General features: G+C 35.6%; 1 protein-coding gene across 3 annotated transcripts; it reads right to left on the bottom strand.

Moving 5' to 3' along the window:
• Window positions 1-635: 635 nt before the first annotated feature.
• Window positions 636-22,495, bottom strand: LOC106133497 (ras-related protein Rab-32). 3 transcript variants are annotated; one of them, XM_013333243.2, is made up of 5 exons: window positions 22,340-22,495; window positions 8,306-8,519; window positions 6,385-6,566; window positions 5,030-5,173; window positions 636-1,390 (listed from the first exon to the last, which is right to left on the bottom strand). In XM_013333243.2, the coding sequence occupies exons 1-5, from the start codon at window positions 22,370-22,372 to the stop codon at window positions 1,265-1,267; spliced, it is 699 nt and encodes a 232-aa protein (XP_013188697.1). In that variant the 5' UTR covers window positions 22,373-22,495; the 3' UTR covers window positions 636-1,264. The 3 variants fall into 3 exon arrangements, with proteins under 3 accessions (XP_013188697.1, XP_013188695.1, XP_013188696.1); XM_013333241.2 differs by lacking the exon at window positions 22,340-22,495 and adding an exon at window positions 21,153-21,402; XM_013333242.2 differs by lacking the exon at window positions 22,340-22,495 and adding an exon at window positions 10,747-11,126.
• Window positions 22,496-22,698: the final 203 nt, after the last annotated feature.

Genomic DNA, 22,698 nt, shown 5'->3' on the forward strand with positions numbered 1-22,698 from the left:
CTGTGATTACATTTTGAAACATTTCGTAATTTAAATCAAAAGAAAACATTCTACGCTAAAAAAAAATTAACTTGCAAAATAGTGGCCATGTTTTCAATATAATGTTAGTATTTTTTCCCGCTTTGTACCAAAATATAATAATAAATCTCTTGATCGGACTATGACGACTTAACATTTGAGAAGTTTTGTACACAATATTTGAATATTACTATTACACTAGTAAAGTAACTTTTCTTTACCTTCGCTCAAGGGTTTAATAAAAAAAGCTTCAGTCAATATAAGAACAGATGATAGTTCATTTCATGGTTTCGCTTTAAAAAATAATGTTTGTTGTCAATGACTGATAACTCTATAAATATTTTGGGCGGATCTTTAAAAATTTACATTACAATAGCTTTTTATTTAATCTTTTTATATGTATGTCTACGAAATATCACTATAATAAAAAAAAATTAAAAGCGAAAAAATGGACAGTAAGATTTTTACATAAGAATTTTGAAGAGAAAAAGTAAGAGTTTCAAATCTAAAAAAAAAATCCAAACTGACAAAGAAACTTCAAACTTACTTTTGTAATTTAATCATATAACTAACAATAAAGAAAGAGTCTGAATCAGCAAAAAAAAAATATTTTAAAAAGAGTCTGAAACAGCAAAAAAAAAATGGTTTACAACGCAACTAATTATTATAGTAATAACGATCAACGGACTATTCCGTATTCACCCTATGACTGTTCGTCCTATTCATAACTTTTTCTAACTATAAAAATTTCTTATAATTTCCAATAATCATTTTTACTTTCTTGGTTTTTATTTTTTGTATTTAAAGTCAAGAACATAAATTACTTAATGAACATTTTCAGAAGAGGTAAAAGACGATAGAATAATTAACAGTATGGTACAGAAATGGATTTTTATTTAAGTAGTAAGCATTTTTTTAAGTTAATTTGAAATAAATTTTTATTATCCTTTTCACAATTAACCAAAATAGAAGTAATTATTTAAAAATAAAAATAGAATCTTTGAAATCATTTTTTTCTTACAATTTGATTTTAATTAAAATATATTCATTTTCACACAATAGGACGAATCGACACAAAATGAACACCGAATCAACCTTTCTATAAAAATTAAAAATTCGAACATAATTTTGGACTCAAATCTCATCATCAAAGCGCTTCGACGTAAGCCCTTGTGCCCAACATTTGTCATTGCCGTCAGACCAGCCTCGAAGGCTCATGGTAAGCATTGTCCAGGGTGAGGATGGGTCAGCACGAGCACGCCTTGCTGCCTCCGGCGCGGCTGTTCTCGCCGTTAGCGATTTTGTGGTCAAGCGCGAACCGCTCGGAATCTTTGCTGTCGTTACTTTGTAGGAGTTTGTCATTTAGCAGAATCTGAAAAAAAAACCAGAAAACAATGCTTTTACATATCACTTTTCTATCTATTACAACAGTCACGATACCCGAAGCCTTAGGTTAATGGCTTAATTTTTTGATTCGTTTATTTTACTCTGAAATATAGTTTTTTTTTCACGAAAAGTATATAACTTTTTCGGGCCTTCTCGTTAATTAAATATAGTCATATTAAATAATACACGTAAGTACAAACATAATGACTATCTTATCATTGCCGTATAAGACTTGTTAGTGTTCATTCCAGGGGCCGTTGTACGAAATGTATGTCACTATATGTCTCCGATGTAATTTGATAATGCTATCTACAAATCTCCAAAACTTTCAGTAATTATCTGCCTGTCGTATTAAAGAATGAAAGTCAACAATGAGATGCATGATGCGACAAAATGTGATATGATGGTATCAAAACAAACACTTGCAACGTCAAATTCGTCTTCATGAATAGGTACTATAAAAAACATACTGTCTACAACGTAAACGTAACGTAAGACGTAATCATATGTATGTGTGTATGTACTGATTGACCGACATATTAACGCTGACTATGCGTTGATATGTCGGTCAAAAATCATTGCCTTTTTTTATTTTTAAAATTAGGCATATTAAAGTTGCTCTAAGTGCTCTAGAGGTGCACTCAGAGTTCTCAAAATATACAGGCTTTAATGCCGGCAGCATAGTATATTCTTGAATAATATTATCCCGCATTCTATACTAAAAATCGATACTCGACCATACGGAAAAAACCATAACAAAATAGATAGCAATACACCATAGAAAAAAAAACTAAGACGAACATGGGCCACTTTCTAGTAATGTCCACACGGACGACTATTCCATAAATTAGACGAGATAAAACACTTCAAGATCCAATAAAACCGAATCTAGCCGAAACTGGTTCCCAGAATAAGTTAATGGATTTGGATTTATGGTACGATCCGATGGAACACCAGTTAGAGTTTTAATTAATACAAAAATTACTGCATTCGACATATTTACTCAGTTTAAGTTATCTGGGAAAATGTAAGGTTTCTAGTTAAATTAAGTTTACTTGTGTTCAAATAAAAAATCATGTTTTATTTGTTTGTAACGACGATTGTTTGTGTCCAACTATATTTTCCTAGGTATTTTGGACATGCAGTCATGAAAATTTCGGCAAATCTGCTCATACACAATAGATATACATGAAAGAACATCTTTATATTATACGGGGTAGACAGAGCCAACAGTCTTGAAAAGAATGAAAGGTTACGATCAGTTGTATAGCTTATTGATAGAATGACAGTCAACTACTTAGTACAAATCATTAAGCCTAACAGCTGAACTTGGTCTCAGTCTGCATCAGTCTTTCAAGACTGCTGGCTCTGTCTACCCCGCAAGGTATATAGACGTGATTATATAAATAAATAAGATTCAAATACTAAGTGAAAAGGTTGGTCCATCGCCCAAAACAGAGAATCCCACGATTATTAACCTTTCCCTTGATTACCATAACATGTTAACAAAATACCAATATTACTATAAGTGTATGTATGTTGAAAATAAAAAGTCAGATATTAATAAATAAATAAATATATACGGGACAAATTACACAGATTGAGTTAGCCTCGAAGTAAGTTCGAGACTTGTGTTACGAGATACTAACTCAACGATACTATATTTTATAATAAATAGTTAGATAAACATACAAGTCCCAGACCAATCAGGGAAAGTTCTTTTCTCATCATGCCCTGACCGGGATTCGAACCCGGGACCTCCGTTGTCACAGCTAAGCGTATTACCGCTGCGCCACAGAGGCCGATATAGGGGGAAGTCCCGTAACGCCGGACGGCAGCTAGCGCCGGACACTCGTACTATTCAAGCGAGTACAAATCAGTTCGATTCAAAATACAAGTGAAAGGGGTGCTGGGGCATACAGGTACAAGATCACGCGCCGTGCCTCGCCAGCGACGCACACGGCCGCGGCAGGAGTAACCATTTGCTGTTTTAGGCTCGAAATCACGGCGTCACCTAAATATCAATGTAAGTTATTCTAGTATATTTATGCATTAACATTTGAGTGGTATTCAAAGATAAAATCAGTACTCGATTGTTATCCGTAAAATGGTAGAATATTATTACATCTTTTAAACAATTTTAGTAGGTACCATCTAATAAACGAAAATGTGTGTCCCTTAGCACCGGACACTAAGTCGTCCCTTAGTGCCGGACAGTAAACATATTGATATTTCTTGTAAGAAATTACGTATTTTATTCTAATTATTTAATTTTGTTTTAGAGTATAAAAGAAAGAAGATAGTTAAAATGGAAGAGAAGAAAAAGAAAGGATCCTGGGATCCACAGAGCTTACAAACTGCTATTGATAAAGTTATGTCAAAAGAACTGAGTGTATGACAAGCTGCAATGCGATACAATATTCCTAAAAGCACTATACATTAAATAAAGGCCCTAAATCGAGAAGAAAAAAAAAAACAAAAAATTAGGTAGATTCACTAACACCTTCTCAGCAGAGTATGAAGAAGTCTTGGTGGACCACATTAAAGATTTATCAAATAGATGCATGCCGCTCATGAAAAAGAAGTTTCTAAAATTAGCATACGACTTAGCTGAAGTCATGAAGATTCCTCATCGATTTAATAAAGAAAAAGGCAGTGCTGATAAATAAAAAATAAAAGTCGCAATAAAAAATTACGACTTCATGAAAAGGCATTCTGACATTTCGTTGAGAACACCGGAATCGACAAGCATGATGCGCCCCGTAGGATTTAACAAACCACGCGTGGATCTCTTCTACGACAACCTTGAAAAGCTGATGAAACAGTACAACATTCACACCCTCAAGAATTTATAACTGTGATGAAACTGGTGTCAGTTGCGTGCACAAATATTCGTCCGGTTCTAGGTGCCACTTTTTAAAATTATGTTTTTTGTTACCAAAGTTTGTTTGATAGTATTCATTATGTTTTAGCAGAGGTTGCATTTTTGTTAAATTAATTTGATTTCTAACTTTGTTATCTAATATAAGTCATAATTTTATAAACATTCCTTAAATATTTTATGTTTTATTTTGAAATAACCTTAGGTGTCCGCCACTGGGGGACTTCCCCCTATGTATGTATTTTATTTAAGTACCTAAGATTTCCACTCCTATTATCTGTCGGAGGTTAACAATGTTAACGGTAGTGTATCAAATCGTCTCATTTTATACATAATTGTTATCTGACATCGACCCTGGAGTAAGTCTGCAGATGACCCTAACGACCATAGTAACAATTAACGGGCCATGCAATATGTAGGTAAGGTGATGTTTTTCTGTAAATACTAGTTATATGTAAGGGATAAGCGTATGAACTTAGGATTCTCCTTTTAGGCGATAGGCAAGCAACCTGTCACCAAATGAATCTCAATTCTATCATTAAGCCAAACAGCGCTGAACGTGGCCTATCAGTCTTTTTAAGACCGTTAGCTCTGTCTACCCCGTAAAAGATATAGACGTGACTATATGTATGGATATTAAAAACAAAGACAACCTCAAAAAGGATTAATAAAATACTCGCAAGGATATTAACTGGAGTAACTTCAACAATGAGAGAGAGAGAGAGAGAGAGAGAGATATCTAACCTTATTGACTAACGATCTAGCCGCCTCCTCTATATTGATGTTCTCCTTGGCGGAGGTCTCGAACCATCCAGCGAAGCCCTTCTCCCGGCAGTACTCGTCCATTTTGGCGGGAGAGTTCACTATGCCCTCCTTTTGTTGGTCACACTGGAATGACAGAGGAAATTAAAAAGGCTGCAACGTTTTAAAAAAAAAATCCATAGACATCGAAATATTGAAAATTAGAAAATCTTTACAATATTATAACTGGAAGTTACAACGACATATAAAGCACTATAGGATGCCCGCGTAAATTTTAGTTCAGATTCAAATTCATTATTATGGGATGATAAGACATTTTAATATAATTGTCATGTCTTTTAGTTTCACAGCATTGGATGACGTCAAATAAATAACTTAAAACTAAGTTTACTGCCGCTTCCAAAGCGTCAGTGCAGAAGGAGCGGTAACAAACTGCACTGCATCATTTTCTTCAATGACGTCATCTTCACAATTATCTAAACTTAGAAAAGAAATGTGGACGAAATTTAAATAATAAAAAATACTAATATTATTTATTTTTTTGAAAGTTTGTGAGTAAGTCAGTATGGATGTTTGTTACTCATTCACGCAAAAGCTTCTGACCCGATCACGATGAAATTTGGTATGTAGGTAGCTGAAGACCCAGAATATCATATAGGCTCCTTTTTATCCCGGAGTTCCCGCGGGATTGAATATTACGTTATGACTAGGTTACCACGTGGACGAAGTAGCGGGCGGCCTCTAGTTATAGATATATGTATTGGCATATAACTGAGCGTGGATTGCGTTACAGCAAAATCTTCGTTCACTCTAGTACAAAAACGTAATGTTTGCGCCAATTAATTATCTGTGCGCAATTTCCAATGTAAAAAAAAAACAAACCTTCCCACCTTTTTTGAACGTTTTTTCGAATACACATCTATTTATCGAGTCCAGAGTTTCATTTCGTCAAAAATTAAAAATCAGGACTAGTTGTCCTCGTCACGTAACTTACCTTATTAGATAGATAGATAAAATTCTTTATTGCACCATAAGAGTAAAACATACAAAACAACACAAAGCAGACATATATGGTACAAAGGCGGACTTATCGCTAAAGCAATCTCTTCCAGTCAACCTTTGGGTGGAAGGAAATCAAACAGGAGATTGGCGTTGGCGCAGAGCAAGAAAAATAAATGTTTGAACATAATAAAATACATACATAATATATATCTATATATAATACATACAAATACGCATAAATACAGATAAATACATAAAAATAACATATACTTAGGAAAGAGTAGAAAGATAATGAGACCTAACGAGATTTTTGAAACTATCAATAGTCTGGTTACCTTATTAGCCAACAGTATGCACGGTATTGGCGACCCGTCCGGCAATTGGACCTTCGCGTCCAGGTCATTCTTCCACTTGACCACCGCGTCGAATGTGGCCACGCGAGACACGTCGAACACTATGAACGCGCCCACCGCCTCCTTGTAGTACACCCTGGTCATGTTGCCGAAACGCTCCTGACCTGTGGAGAGTTACATACATCTATACTAATATTATAAAGCTGAAGAGTTTGTTTGTTTGTTTGAACGCGCTAATCTCAGGAACTTCTGGTACGAATTGAAAAATTCCTTTTGTGTTTAATAGACCATTTATCGAGGAAGGCTTTAGGCTTTATTTATCATTACTCTGGAATTATAAGGAGCGAAATAGTGGAAAATGTAAAAAATACGGGGAAAATTATTCCTCCTTGTGGGCTTCAATGATGCCCAAAATAACTATTCCACGCGGACGAAGTCGCGGGCACAGCTAGTACATACATAAAATCACGCCTCTTTCCCGGAGGGATAGGCAGAGATTACGTCTTTCCACGAGGAATGAAATGTACTTCGAAGCAGATAAAACTGACCCCTAACGGCGATAGATTAATTTTATCTGACCATACCTAGACTACACCATTATGATCACAGTAGTTCTATTTGGAATAAAATCCGCATTTCCAAATAGTTCGACTATCGAACTACTGGTAGGACGAGATAGAATAAAGGCTATTATCCTGGATGGATAAGTCAGATGATTACATGAAGCATCATCAGTCTGATCACTCGAGGTGAATCAAACACATAATTATTGGACTATGGTAACATTTGCACGCTAACCTTTTAAAATATCCATGATAAAGATATGGAATGGCCCTGAACTGAAGTTCAGGGAACCACAAATGGCACAAGGTAATTTGGTTCGCTAAACGACTGACGGTAAATGACTTATGAATGATCCGCGAGTTTAGGTAAAGGATAGAAATTACACATTGCCAATTAGAACAAAACGAACATCGTGTGATTTTAGTTAGGTCATATAAATTAATAACAAGTGAATAAATTTAAAATAGTGATAAATCCTTCAAAGCCTTCAAATAATGTAGTTTATTTTGATTGTATACCTTAAATTCACACGCTCACAGAGTACAATAACGTCATACAAAACAAACAAAGCACTAAAATTATGATGAAAAACATGCGTGCGAAGTCTAAAGACATCTCTTCGATTTCATGCATGATTGTTTATTATTATTAATCAATATTTAGATGCAAAAACAATAAAATCAACGCTAGAGCAAATTACTGACTGTAAAATATTAATGACAGATGTAGAATGACAATTGACGATAGAACAAAAAAATAAAAGAGGTGCAATATAATTATAAACCTTTTTGTAATTGCCTAAGACAATAATAATAAAAAATACATTTCTGCGTTGTGTACATAAAGCAGAGGCAAAGTATATAATAACTGATATATCTGTTTGCAATATTTCAGTAAAAATATTAAGTAATTACGGTAGCGGTTAACGCGCGTAGCGTTAATATACACATTAAAAAAACATTACCTACTCAGGTATTTGAGTTCTTATGTTACAAGTACATACACGTAATACGCTATACTGGTAGTGATAAGCATTCAATTGAAATGACTATATGCCCAAATACCATTACTTTGATAAGATTCTGAATAATTCAATATACTTAAAATACATAATACAATATATCCCTTGCGGGGTAGACAGAGCCAACGGTCTTGAAAAGACTGAAAGGTTCACCTGTATGGCTAAATGATGGAATTGTGATTCAATTAGTGTCATGTCGCAAGCCAATCGCTTACATGAAGAAACCCAAGTTTATTAGCGTTTCCCTTAGTCGCCTTTTAAGACAGCCACGGGAAAGATATGAAGCCTTAGCAGAATGTAATTTCTTTGCTCAAATACCTGCGATATCCCATAACTGCAAGCGTATGATAGTGTTCGCGTCCCAATTCAGTACTTTCAGAGCGAAATCCACGCCTATAGTGGCCCTGTAATGCTGACTGAAGAACTGGTGCACGTATCTCTTGATGATGGACGTCTTCCCCGTCCCCAACTCCCCGATGACCAGGATCTTGTATAAATGCTCCCGTCGCTCAGCGCTCGGGGAGGAATTAGACTGGAACAAATGAGTTAGTTTTAATATAATGCCTCCATGGGAATTTGTTTATAAACTTACGAGGTGGCGGTATGGAGAATTTGTTTTATTTTATTTATTTTTTTTCCTTGAATAGGATACAAAAGTACTTAGTTTGGATGTAACGGCTAAAATCTTAAAGTTTGAAAAAATACTGATCCGATTCAAATATGGAATAATGTCTTCATAATTTCTTAAATTTTAAATGGTAGCATTTAATTAATTAACATTACCTAAATAAGTTATCTTATTTAGCATACTCGAAAGGTAAATATACTTATATGAGGTTATAAAATTATCAGCGCATATTGCTATTCGTGCAATGCTCTTATTGACTACGTTTTAGAAAAGGCTTGCTTGGGTTCTAGGTTATATAGTACTCGTATGTCCATTATGACTTTATTTCAAGAAATTAAGAAATCAAAAAGAAAACATAAAAAGAAAATATTCTGTTTGTTACTTATTAGATAAATGGAAAATCAGTCTTTCATTGTAGATTAAAACAAGAAATCGGGTAAATATAATACTTTTAAATTCTTACAAAAGACCTTATGAATTATGGTTTAAAAAAAGACAAGTCACACAGATTGTGCTAGCTACTTATGTTCCTCGTATTATGGGATATTTTGTATTTAAAATATAAAATAATAAAAAATGAACACTTATAAGTGCGGTTGTCGTTAATTCCGCTAAAAACTATACAGTCTTATACAGCCAAATATCACATTTGCGATAAACGTGTATAGGATATGCGGGTACAAGCTATTCTAGAATAATTGTGAGTTGCAGTTTGCAAATGACATATTGACGACTAACAAGATGATTACTGGCAATAAAAGTCAATTAATTCTGCAGAACGCTCCTTGAATGCAAGTTCATCTTCTTCCTTAGCCTAGTCGTCCCATTCATAGTTTTTCTCAGTGTGTTCATAAATAAAAATTGTTGGTTCCCAAACAGTCGGATAACAAGTATAATTTTTATGAAAATGCTGCTGACGCTTTGGAAGCGGCAGTAAACTTAGTTACAGTAATTTATTTGACGTCAACCAATGTTGTGAAACTTCAATATTTTTTTCATTACTATGGGACATCATATCCCATAGTAATTAATAAAATATTGAATTTGAAACAGTTTGAATAAATAAACACCTATGTATTAATTAAATTTGTTCATACCTTATAAGTTATAAACAAACATTTCAAATGACTGATAATTATGTTGAGATCACCATCTCAGTTACCCTAAAAATGAAAACCAGCCACCATCTTTTTAACAAAAGATATGCGGCTTCGTTAGTTTTAATTATCAATTTAATTATCTTTTAAGTTCTTAGGTTTAGGCATACAAAATTGTTTACGATGATATCATTCAGGTGAACCACTTTACTAGTTCATCAATGACTCAATTTGTTAAATGTTTCGTCAAATTGAAAAAACGAGTACCTACGCGTGTGTAATTTAATGTGAGCCAAACTCATTCATGAGTTAATTACGTTTCTTCGTTAAAAAAAAGTAGAGTGGAATTTTAAACTACCTACACGCTGTTTTAATAAAAAATGAAAGTTGTGCGTTTTTGACGTTTTGTAAATAAGTATAATAAGTAATTTCACCATATTTGTAATAAAATACAACGATACTAATGACGGAAATAAAATAAACTAATGACCGGTAATACAAACTATTGTTCGTTTAAAACTGAAATGTCATATTTCTTTTAATTCGTTTCTCACAAATTTTTGGAAAGACACTAAGAAAACATGAGTGTCCTTTGATTTTTGTGGGAACAAAACTTTGCAGACAAAGTTACGGCATTTAGCTAGTTTGTAACAGGTAAATCATATCAATATGAATAAAAAATGATTCAGCTGAGGATTCAACAGGAGGTACTTACGAGTATAGATTACCGATGTGATACTAATACAAACGGAAGGCGCCTCTTCTGAAGGCGGCGTAGTACCTATTTTCTGATAAATAGTGATAAGAAGAGACGTGCTGTATGCGATGTAAAGATATTTTTAACAATCAATACAGATTTTTATTTATCATTCAAAATTATTTATTACTTACCCAAAATGAGTTATCATCAAAACAAAAATAGGTTTTTTTTTTTAAATTAACTATTTTAGACATCAAATAAGGTAGATATGTTAGTAAATATATACTTAGGTACTTATTTTGCCTAAGAAAGATTTTTGTTTGTTCATACTCACGCTTGTATTATGTTTCGGCTTAGGCGACATCTTCATTCAACTCAGAAATTTATTCCTGATATACTATGTCAAGAAACACAAAAATAAGTCCAATAAAGTTTATCACGATAACAAAACAAAATATTATCGATTAAAATGTCCCACATCGCACAAGACATCAATCTCAAGGAAACGCGCACATTTTCTCAATTCAAATTTAAAATGATTTAGGTACTTCTAAAAAAAAACAATGTCGCGCTCAAAAATAAGTCACTTTTTAAAAAATAAACCACAGAGTTTCATCAATTTTATTAATAATCTTGTCAAAGGAATAAAGTTCCACAGCCAGGACACAAGATAGATGTATCGTACTCTTCCGATGGCCGGCTATTTATGAAGTAACCTCAAGTGGTACAAACAGTCTTATCGGCCACCTGATAACGATTGAGTATTTATCATGTTCGCTCCTTAATGTGGCCAACAAACTGGTATATTCCATACAAAATACTAACTTATTGTTTATTTGCATAAACTGCAAAAGTTCTCGTCCTAAAAGAAATTGAATAAAGGCGGGCTTATATTATGGTAATTGTTCAAATAAATCGTGGACTTTTACGATGATAATTAACTTCCAAATTATGTCTTTACATGACTTGTAGCCGTGTAACATTAGAAATAGGTATTAGGAGGTCGTAAGAAAACATATTTTTTTTGCATTTACGGAAATACAATAAGTATTGTTTAGGTATTTATAATGACTACGACACGTATGTCTGTGTGACCTGACTTAGGGTAAGAATATATATAATTACAAAACAAAACATTAAAGCTTAGCCAACAAATAAGTTCATAAAGTATGTTGTTGTAAGTTTTTATTTATCCCTGTAATTTTCCGATAAATGCAAAAAAGATAAGTGTTTGAATGTAAATATTTATTTTTCCCTTGCCTAAATCTAACAGATATTATTATTGCTGTGCGTTGAAACCCGATTATTTATTTAAAACGTCTTCAGGATTAAGTTCCATGGAAATCATAATACCTAGTCGTTAAGTGAGTTAGCCATAGAAAAATATTATAAATAAATTAAAAATGACTTTATTCAAGATTGATCTTCTTGAAAACCAGCTGGAAGGTCACCATTAATCAGTCTGTGTCGTTATGGTAAAATGAAATACTCGTACCTTCATGATAAACATTTTACATTTCATTTTTATGATGATAAATAAATTCAGAGTAAAATGTCTTATGTAGGTAATACCTACATATAAACATATTAAGACGACTGTTTTTTTAACCGACGGACGCTACGGCTAGTAAAACCACGTGGAAAAGGTTATCAACAAGGCATTTTCGCGGTCACCTCAATGCTCATCTTTTAAATTTAAGAGCTTGATCCACTAATTAATATAGGCCTAATCGACATCATTCATAATCAAGTCCGTTCATCGTACCTACTTATCTCAAGAGATAATATTTTTAATTGTCAGTAACAATAAGATATACAAAATTATGAAGTTGTCCCACTTTCTGTACCAACGAAAGCGTAAACGCACAATGCACGAAATTATGCACAAAGTTAAAATAAAGAGATACTTTAAATAGGCGTATGAAACTGAAACGCCAAAGATTATTTTTATCCCAAATCGCGAAAAATAAATCAGACCAAGTCAATAGTTAAATTTACATACTGGCTGTAATTAGGTATCCTATCAACGATTACAGTTAAGAGCGAGGTGACAGTCAGCGACAAAAAAGATTACGAAAATTAAAAAAAACAGTTCTAAATTTAAATCGAGCAGGACATAGTGAGTGGCAGTTATCGACACTAGAATGGACATTGCACAACCGTTGGAACCGCGAGGCTGTGGTAAGTCAAGCCGCTGTATCGGGTGACAGAAACGCTCGGTTGGCGGCCTCAGCGAATACTGGAGACAAGACCGCGAATGATTATCGCCACGGAATGTGATATACTGACTTTCTAACATTGTCGAGGTCATTTTCCATTGTAATTTTTAGATTTGGAAATTATAGTTATTACCGTTCAAATTGGGGCGAAAAATACTTAACTTTTTTCGTTTGTATGTTTGTTAAGCGATAACCGTTCGTCTGAATAAACTAAAATTTTAAGTATATGTAGATTCTATCAATAAAATTTAATTTCCAGAGAATCAAAATCGGTTAAGTTGTTTTTCAGATATTCACAATTATGTAAAAAATTATACCTACTAATCGCGAGGTCTAAGTTCGCGGCCGACAACTGGTTATTAAAGTGAAGTAGAAAGGTCAGAATGCGGGCCCGGTGCCCTGAAGGATAGTAGTGGAGGGTACAATCAGAAACATGCATCAAAATTTAAATTTCGAACACATAGTTAAACTTATACAAGGAATAGATGGTGATGTGACTAATATACTAGTAACTATTAAATTGTTATATATAGCTACAGCTGTAAGTAGATTTCTAAATAAATGAATAAATGAAGAGTGTAGTGATGAGAATGTCGGAAATTCGAGCACACTTACACTTAAACAAGGAATTGATGGTGATAATACAAGAATGATAAGAAAAGGGGGAAGGGGATGCAAACAATATACTTTAAATTACACATAACTAGCGAAGAGAAAAACAAATGTTAAAACAACAAGAGTGCAGACGTACGAAATTCAGATTATGCATTAGCATTACATGTAGTTTCGGTAGCAGTTACAAATACTGGTCAAAAAATCATTTCATGTGTATTTGTGCACGTGCGAACTAACAGTATTACAGAATACAGACCAGCAGATCCATTCAACGAACTTTAATAAGAAATATTACTTAACTTCTAGAATTACTTTGTTTCCGATCTCGATCAATTATTTGTTAAGGCATATGTCATAACAAACTTCGTGAATAACGCCCTAAGTACTTTCGAATTCAATTATGATATGGCAACTTAGATCAGTGAAAATCCATACCAAGGTTAGCAAAACAATTCTAAGTGTAACAAAAAATGTGTGTCGAAACCCCTAGCACAGAAAAGAGGAAGTATAACCTCACTTTTTTGGTAAAGATTGATATAATGTTCCCACCCTAAGGTTGACTGGAAGAGATTGCTTTAGCGATAAGTCCGCCTTTGTACCTCATTACATGGGTTTTTTTTTCTTTTTCTTATGGTGCAATAAAGAGTCTATCTATCTATAAGAGTTATCACCATCAACTCAGGAAATCTATATTAATTTAAAACGTAAAGGTGACTGATCTATCATTCTCTACTAATCTATTGGGATGCTCCCAAACCGCTGGTTCTGGAGATTTGAAATTGAGCATGTTTCCTTAGTAGTCTACGGGTACGCTACTCTAGTCACTAATAAAGTCCCCGTATTTTCTATCTGTATGTATGCTCTAATCTCGGCAAGTTATGAACGAATTTTGTTCCTGTTTGTTTTCGAAGGAAATATTATATACTCGTATCTATAAATGCCACCCGTGGAAAGCTGGGACGAGTCGCTAGTTATTTATAAATCAAAACCTTCTAACGCAAATATTGCAAATTATCAGTAATTTTATATTAATTTAAAGAAATAACCGAAGGAACTATTAACAGAATTAGTAAAATTGATTGAACAAACCACAAAAAATCGTTATAATTTGTAATTACCTTTCTTCTTAATTAAAATAATTGCACGTCACGTCACCAAAAAGCTATTAATAACTAGTTTTTTTTTTTAATAAGACTTTATTAACGCTTTTTATTTATGAATAAAACCTGCACTTTAGACAAAAGTTACATACATACATACATACATAAAATCATGCCTCTTTCCCGAAAAAAAGCATAATTCGTTTCAAACTTTTCCACAAAAGTTACGTTTAGTGCATTAATTAGGTACCTAATACATAGCTTAGTTCATTAACTAACGGGTATTTACTAAGGGGCTCCAATCACATATAGTATTAATTATCTATGAATTAATTAATTTTACCTACCCTTTAGATAGAAACTTACTAAAAACACGAAAAATTTGTATGAATTCCAATTGTCTAACTGTACAAGATTGCCCACGTTTTCCTCGCCTTAAAAGCATCGGTTAAAAACCAACCTAATGTAACTAACATAACTCAGAAACGAATCATACATAACCACGGTAGGATTTGAACCATGGCCTCTTTGTGCATCGTGCACTTTTATTCGACAACTTGATTGGTTACAAACGCATATACAGAAAGCTACACAATTAAAATCCAATTAATGTATAAATTAACATTATATTATAGCGAAAGTTATTTCTTTTCCAAAATCAATAACAGCCAAATTGAACTGGCCCACTTCAGTAACGGATGTTCTACCATAGAAGAAATTGTAATAATATTAGCCCACAGAAATGCCTTAATGTACTTGAATCTTTAGGAATTACGTGTAATCTTCTTGGATTTTTTTCAATTTTCTACACGTTTCTTCAGCTGTCAAAAACGATAAGAGATACAATATGACAGCTAATTGGTGTCATACCCATCACTTGAATCTTTATAGTAATCTTACATACATGAGATAAGTATAAATTTGCCACTATAGTCACATTCCGAATTTAATGAGTTCAACTATTAACAACTTTGTTTTGGTTCGTTTGGAACTGGTCTTAACTGCTGGTGTCAGTCCTAATTTATAATTTATAAGAAAAATAATAATAAGAAAAACAAGGCAAGAAAGTATAGTATAAGTAGAAAGTATAAATAAGAATTTGTCTACTTGGGTATAAAAAGTTAAATTACAACTTAATAGTTATGAAACTTGAACCATGCGTAACATGCAAATACTTCGGATGTAGATAAGAAAATAACAAAAAAACAAAGAAAACTTACAAAAGAACTGAATAAGTAATCTATCTTCGTACAGGGGGTCGCTTGTATTAAATAGTGATTATAGTCATAATTAACTACCAGAAATGTCGAAAAACATGTCAAACCTCTGTGGGAACTATTTGAATGTGGATCTATTAAATTTGATCAGGGCAGTAAATTGTCCTCGACACTTAAGTAAATAGTGTCTTTGATTGAAATAAATTAAGGAAATAGGCATAATATTAAAGAAGGTCGCATATTAAACTTGTTGCATATGCATGACGGAATTTAGGGGTTTCAAAATAGATGAACCGGATTTTTATCATTAATAAACTGATTTTTATGGAAATTAAAAACATTCCACAACAAGCAACAGTCGGAAAAAAATAAATACACGTGTTGGTTACCTACATTAAATTGTGCAAGAACATGGTTTACCTACTTGAAATAATAAAATTTTCAGTTATTACACCACTCGAGACATCTGTTACTCTTGAACGCGAAGAGAACAATAGAAGTTCATAATTTACACGCTATCGCTAAATAATTACCGTGCACTTGCACAAACAAAAGGTTTGTCACAAACCAAAATGCAGTGAAATACCAAGCGAAGCCGAGTGATTTGTACTCACGAATGGCATCGCGTCGCCCGCTGAAAACTATCGTGAAATAAAACGTACTGAGAGAAACACAGACGTCTCGGTGCTGAAGCCGCAACACTCGCACACTGTCAAGTAGCACTCGTCACCGCTCTCTTCGAAGGTCATGGCGCGCGCGCATCGCTCGGAGCGCCTTCAGCCACTGAGCCGGCGGCGCCGCGCACGCGCCCCGACCACAACTCACCGGAGCCTCGCTGTTCCCGGGCTTGGTGTCCGCGTCGATCAGGTCTCCGTACGCCGGCATCGTGTCCGCGTACCCCTCCTCTTCCGTGTCGTTGTCGCGCGACTGTGATGGCGAGGGCGCCGCATGCGGCCCGAGACGCACGCGGGCGAGCGCCACCGCCTCTTCCAGTGACCCCACTTCATCCCCACCCTTCTCCCCGTCATCGTGATCCTCGGATAAACACGCGGATGCTTGTGCAACGAAAGCGATGCGGCGGCGCAACGCGTTTTCGGGACTGGGCTCCCCTACGGGTTTTTCCATTTCCGGTTCGCTATTACGTTTCCACGCAGCTTTCGTGAAAGGCCGCGTAGCCACGGGGTGTTCGACCGCAATCGGACTTACGGGCGGAGTTGGTGTCGGCTCAGGTGTAGGTTCTGGGGTGGGCGCCGGCGTCAATTCTGCCGTCGAAGGCTCTGATAGTGTATGATCTATCGACATTTCTAATGTATTTTGTGACGTCAGTTTTGCCCCTTCAGGTGGCGGCGTGGGCGAATGATCTACTGTGGTATCAGGTGTCGCAGAATGCGATGAAGGCGGAGTGGATTCTTCGGCACGGCGTTTGCCGATGCTCCCCATGCGTCGGAGCAGGCCGCCTTCTTTCTTTTTCTTATCGTGTTTTGGCGAGCCGTCATGACTGGGGGAGGCGTCGCTGGCGGAGTCGCGGTGCTTCTTGTTACGTTTGCGCATCGTGCGTTCGTCGCGCGTGAGTTCGCCGTCTGAGACAACGGACTTATTGGAGCTTGCGCGCTTGATCGGGCCGAAGTGGAAGGGCGAGCCGGAGCGGAACGGAGAGCGCAGCGTGTGTAGCGTGCGGCGGAGGCGCGAGTGAGGGCCAGGGCGCGGCGGGGCGGGCGACGGGGGTGGCAGGGGGGGCTCCTCGTCGGGCATGGTGGTGGGTCGACTGCGGGCCGCCGACTGCCGCGAGCGCCGCGTCCAGCCGCCTGGCCCTTGGCGGCCTTGCTCCTGATCAGCCACTAAATCTCGGATAAAGTTTCGTCAAGGCTCCTCGACTTAGTCAGGTACGACGCATATCTTATTAGGAGTTTCGTAATCACGTGTCACACTGAGATTCACAGATCTAGATTAGCAAACTTACCCAAAACATGGTGACTTAAATCTTGACACAGTTTAATGAATTGGCAGAATACAAAGATTATTTCCGATTGTCGTTTCGGGAACTCCTGCGAACTCTGGTGTACGTTACAACAAAACGACGAAGCGACACTGGTGTCTAAGAGTGAAATACGAGCACTTAACGGTACGCTCTAATCCTATTTCGTTTTTATACGATCTATGAAAGGTATCGATTACTATTAACTGCTTATTGACTTGCGGTCCCACTTATTCCACTGTAAAAAAAAACAGAAGCTGAATTGGAATCACATGAAAAAGAAGGCATGATTGACGTCAGTAATCCAATACATGCAAATATACATATGATCACGTCTATTGCGAGGCAGACAGAGCCAACAATCTTGAAAAGACTGAATAGCCACGTTCAGATATTTGGCTTAATGGTAGAATTGAAATTCAAATAGTGACAGGTTGTTAGCCCATCGCCTAAAAAAGAATCCCAAGTTTGTAAGCCATCCATGGGAACGAGATGGAGTGGTCCTATTCTTTTTTGTAATCCAATAGTTGTAGAAATTGCAATCATGGTGAAATTTCTTTGATCTTAATTCATTAAGATCATAATCCTATAAATTAGTGGTTAACACTACTAAATGGCTTAAGTGGATTGTGCCTCAGTATCTACTTTCAGTGCCCAATGACCCTATGATTCGAATTCCAGTTGATGAACCGTGGCAGTCAGCAGTCGCGCATTTATACGGAATCATAGAACGGAAGGGAAGCCCTATAATTACGCGGTAGTTTTGATATCGACCCCATACGCGTAAGGAGCAGCGTGGGAGTAACGCACGCTTTGTTTTGCTACGACTATAATACATCTTCTGTAAGGCACGACTATAAGAGAGAGCGCACAGTCTTGAAAAGACTGAATACTGATGAAGACTGACAAGGTCAGATTGATGGTTTAATGATGGAATTGAGGTTCAGGTAGCCCATCACATAAAAGTCAAATCACATGTCCATAAAAAGCGCCTTTACGAAATTATTAACGGAAATTTAACCTTTTTTGTTTTCTTTTTTAAAAGATTTCATACTCGTCAGAGTACTATTTTATTCGTTGTATTTTTAAACAAGGTGTTGCCCGCGGTTCCGTCCGCTTTTCGCGTAACTTTTATATAGCCTCAGAAGAGGCTATATAAAGTTATATGTGAGTGTGCCAATCCATGCTTCTGCCACTCGACGCTATATGTACATAAAACAAGAAGGACCAAAAACTACTTTAGGTATGCATAGACTCCACGCATAAATATTATACTTATATATTTCGTACATTAGGTTTAAAAAATGCGTGCCGTGTGGTTCCCGGCACCAATAGAAAAAAGAATAGGACCACTCCATCTCTTTCCCATGGATGTCGTAAAAGGGGACTAAGGGATAGACTTATAAACTTGAAATTCTTCTTTTTGGCAACGTGCTAGCAACCTGTCACTTTATATGAATCTCAATTTTATGTGTAAGCCAAACAGCTGAACGTGGCCTATCAGTATTTTCAAGACTGTTGGCTCTGACTAACACACAAGGGATATAGATGTGATTACATGTATACATACATACATACATACATATAATCACGTCTATATCCCTTGCGGGGTAGACAGAGCCAACAGTCTTGAAAAGACTGATAGGCCACGTTCAGCTGTTTGGCTTTATGTTGGAATTGAGATTAAAATAGTGACAGGTGGCTAGCCCATCGCCTAAAAGAATCCCGTTTATAAGCCTATCCCTTAGTCGCCTTTTACGACATCCATGGGAACGAGATGGTGAGAGTGGTTCTATTCTTTTTTTTTATTGGTGCCGGGAACCACACGGCACATGATTACATGTATGTATGAAGATATATACCTAACCAAATAAACATCACCGAAAATAGATCGACTCATCAATTTACAAATAAAGCGATCTCTATTGGAAGCCAAGATGTATAACAGGAAATATCAATGATGCCGGTTAGTCAATAAGATGACCCTACGGCCATAGGTACCTACGTGACGTTTACTCACAGGAATACAATTGTTCACTTCTTGTTCACTATAGAACTACCAAAGTTCATATAGAAGGGACAGAACGTTGACCCAGATGGAGACGAACTATGTATTAATATGACATACTTACATACAAAAATAACGTCTTAAAGGTATAAATGCAGGGTTGACAGAGTCGACGATCGCAAGAGGTTTTGATAACCAACAGTTCAAAATTCAAAATGCAAATTCAAAATTCAAAAATTTTTATTCATTACTATAGGGATAGACACTTCATATCGCTTAATAATAGTCAAATCTTTTGATTTCACAACATTGGTTGACGTCAATTAAATTACTTAAACCTAAGTTTACTACCGCTTCCAATGCGTCTTAAAAAGCCTGGAAAACCATGGTCAGCCGCATGGTTTGATGATGAAATTTAGATTCAGATAGTGGCAAGTTCCTAAACGAAGATTTCTATATGTATACAAAAAAAAATACATACAAACATAATGTAAGCCTTCTTTGATGGACTTTTTCGATTTCCGCGGGACGAGTCGACATACACTATGTTTTTTTTTTCAATTCTAACACACATGGAAACTTACACGAGATTTATTCGTTAGTGAAGACTAAGGATACCATTCACACAGTGCAATAACAATCCAAGCTGGGAGGTAGAATAGAATAATTTTCAAAATTTGAAAATAAGTTATCAGTTATTAACGTCAACATGACTGAAGTCTAATTATATCTTCTGCCGCTTCATGTGTAGAAGAACCGGCGGAACAAACTACACTGCAGCGTTATCTAATAGAATATTTCTTTACTGTTGGTACTGATTTGCAATGACGCATCTATTGGTAATTAAGTGTAATGCAAAGAGTTACATATTCTTTGGAACACATCTATTGTAAATAAATACAGTTGCATCAGACACAACGTGTAGATCGCATTATGCCTTTACCTACATACGTAGTAACCCTGCATGGGTGATCTAACCAGAACTATCGTCATGTGAAAGAAAAGACCATCATGAGCATTTTAGAACATACATACATAAAATCACGCCTCTTTCCCGGAGGGGTAGGCATTTAAGAACACTGATAACAAATAAACATAAATGAAAATTACCACTAAAAGACAGTCCTATAGCAAATACAATCTCAACCAGGCCTACCCATAAGTATGGACATTTAAGTACCTAAAAACTAAACTCATAAACTAACCTTGGTCAGGTTGGGCAGTCACTACTTATCTTCATATTATAAAGCTGAAGAGGTTGTTTGTTTGAACGCGCTAATCATAGAAAATACTGGTTCAAATTGAAAAATCTTTTGCGTTGAAAAGACCATTTATCGAGGAATGCTTTAGGATATATAACATCACGCTGCAACTATAAGGAGCAAAGAAATAATGGAACATGTGAAAAAAAACAGGGAAAATTATTCAACCTTGAGGGCTTCAATAATGCCCAAAATAACTATTCCACGCAGACAAAGTCGCGGGCACAGCTAGTACCTATATTTAACACAGCATACCCACTATTACCCACTCCTGGGTCATGGTAAACCGTTTCTCCTGATGGAGGACGCATCGTGGGCGAACTCCGAAAATATGATTTACTTACATTGAATCCACCATTTATTTGAGCAATCAAAGCGTCTTCAGCGTACATCATTTCAAATAATCACTCAAAATGTTATTTTTTATCACTGCACATCCGATTATACCTTTGAGCAGGTTTCTAAAATCACCATAAACATAATCACTAAAAATACTTTAAATTTCTATGATACAAAATTTTGATGCATTCCCCGCGTGCGAGTGTTATTGAGACAGGTATGTCCACTTAACTTCGATGTTGTACTATCGTATATTCTATATTGATAGGGTGACTACATCCGTATCGACGCTTATCAGTAACTGATAACACCTTAGATCATATTATATAAAACGCAAATCGTCTGTATTAGGTAAGAATTTATTTATTTTACTACGATTTGTTATTTTTTGTTATGATTTATTAATTTTATGTATCTCGATCAAATTAAGGACGTCCTGGCAGAAGATCAGATCAGTACCCGAAATGGCCGAGCTTGCATGAAGAGAGTTATGAATGTGGATGAAGCGAAAGAAGTATGCAGAGATCGTGGCATGTGGAAAGATGTAGTCTCTGCCTACCCCTCCGGGAAAAGGCGTGATTTTATGTATGTATGTTTTTCTTGTATTTATGATCTTCGAAAGTAATTAAATCAGATAATTATCACACGTATCACCTTAACAGGTAGACATAAAAAATGCTTACCTGCATAGAATTAAGATTCAATTGATGAAGATAAAAAGAGATTCCTAGAGATGCATAATCAGGACTAATACGTTGGTAAGTTTCTTAAGTTTTATATAGAAGATAAAACGATGATGAAACATAGAAAGAAGATATCTATAGGTAACCTTATATTGAAAGGTACGACATACATACATACATACCATCACACCTGTCTCCTAATGGGGTAGTCAGAAACTATGGATTTCCACTTGCTACGATACTTACAGACCTCTCCCGCTTCCTCCACACTCATTACTCTTTTCATGCATATTCGACGATTACGCATACTCCTAACATCTCTCTTTTTTAGACATTCGAAATTTGATTGTTAAAAGTTCAACGAGGCCAGCCCGGCCAACGTCTCTGTCTCGGCCTGTTCTCGTCCAGGGCCTAAATTAATAAAAAAATTAAAAATAATTTACATGACAAGAAGTCCTAATTAATAACATAGTTTGTATTTAAACAAAAGAATAAAATTTGAAATTCACCTGAGTGAGCCATCTGCCATTTCTTGCCGCCATGCTGATTATTCTAGTAAAATCTTGTCCTACTTCAATCCTTCAATCACACATTCAAACTAGTTCACTGAATATTCATGACAAGAATACTAATAACGTAGTTTATGTCCAAAACATAAGCACTTCACTATTTTGTTGGGTTGTTTATTTCCTTTTAGATCACAAATTAATTGTTGCCTGCGTCTGCACTCGCATTTGTATTACTATTTTTTAATTACGAAATACTTTTACTTTAAAAAAAAACATTAAAACTCGTCAAAATCGGCTTTAACGGAGAAAACAAATAAATACTGTCACAAAAATAAATGTTTGGGTAAATGAACTTTAAA

This window comes from Amyelois transitella, chromosome 3 (genome assembly GCF_032362555.1).
Source record: "Amyelois transitella isolate CPQ chromosome 3, ilAmyTran1.1, whole genome shotgun sequence".
Taxonomy (NCBI): domain Eukaryota; kingdom Metazoa; phylum Arthropoda; class Insecta; order Lepidoptera; family Pyralidae; genus Amyelois; species Amyelois transitella.

Coding starts and splice junctions, on each gene's coding strand:
- LOC106133497 (XM_013333241.2), bottom strand. CDS start 21,203: ATGATGTACGCTGAAGACGCTTTGATTGCTCAAATAAATGGTGGATTC. Junction 8,520..21,152: donor AAATAAATGGTGGATTCAAT/GTAAGTAAATCA, acceptor CATTTGTTCCAG/TCTAATTCCTCCCCGAGCGC. Junction 1,391..5,029: donor CTAGATCGTTAGTCAATAAG/GTTAGATATCTC, acceptor TTTTTTTTTCAG/ATTCTGCTAAATGACAAACT.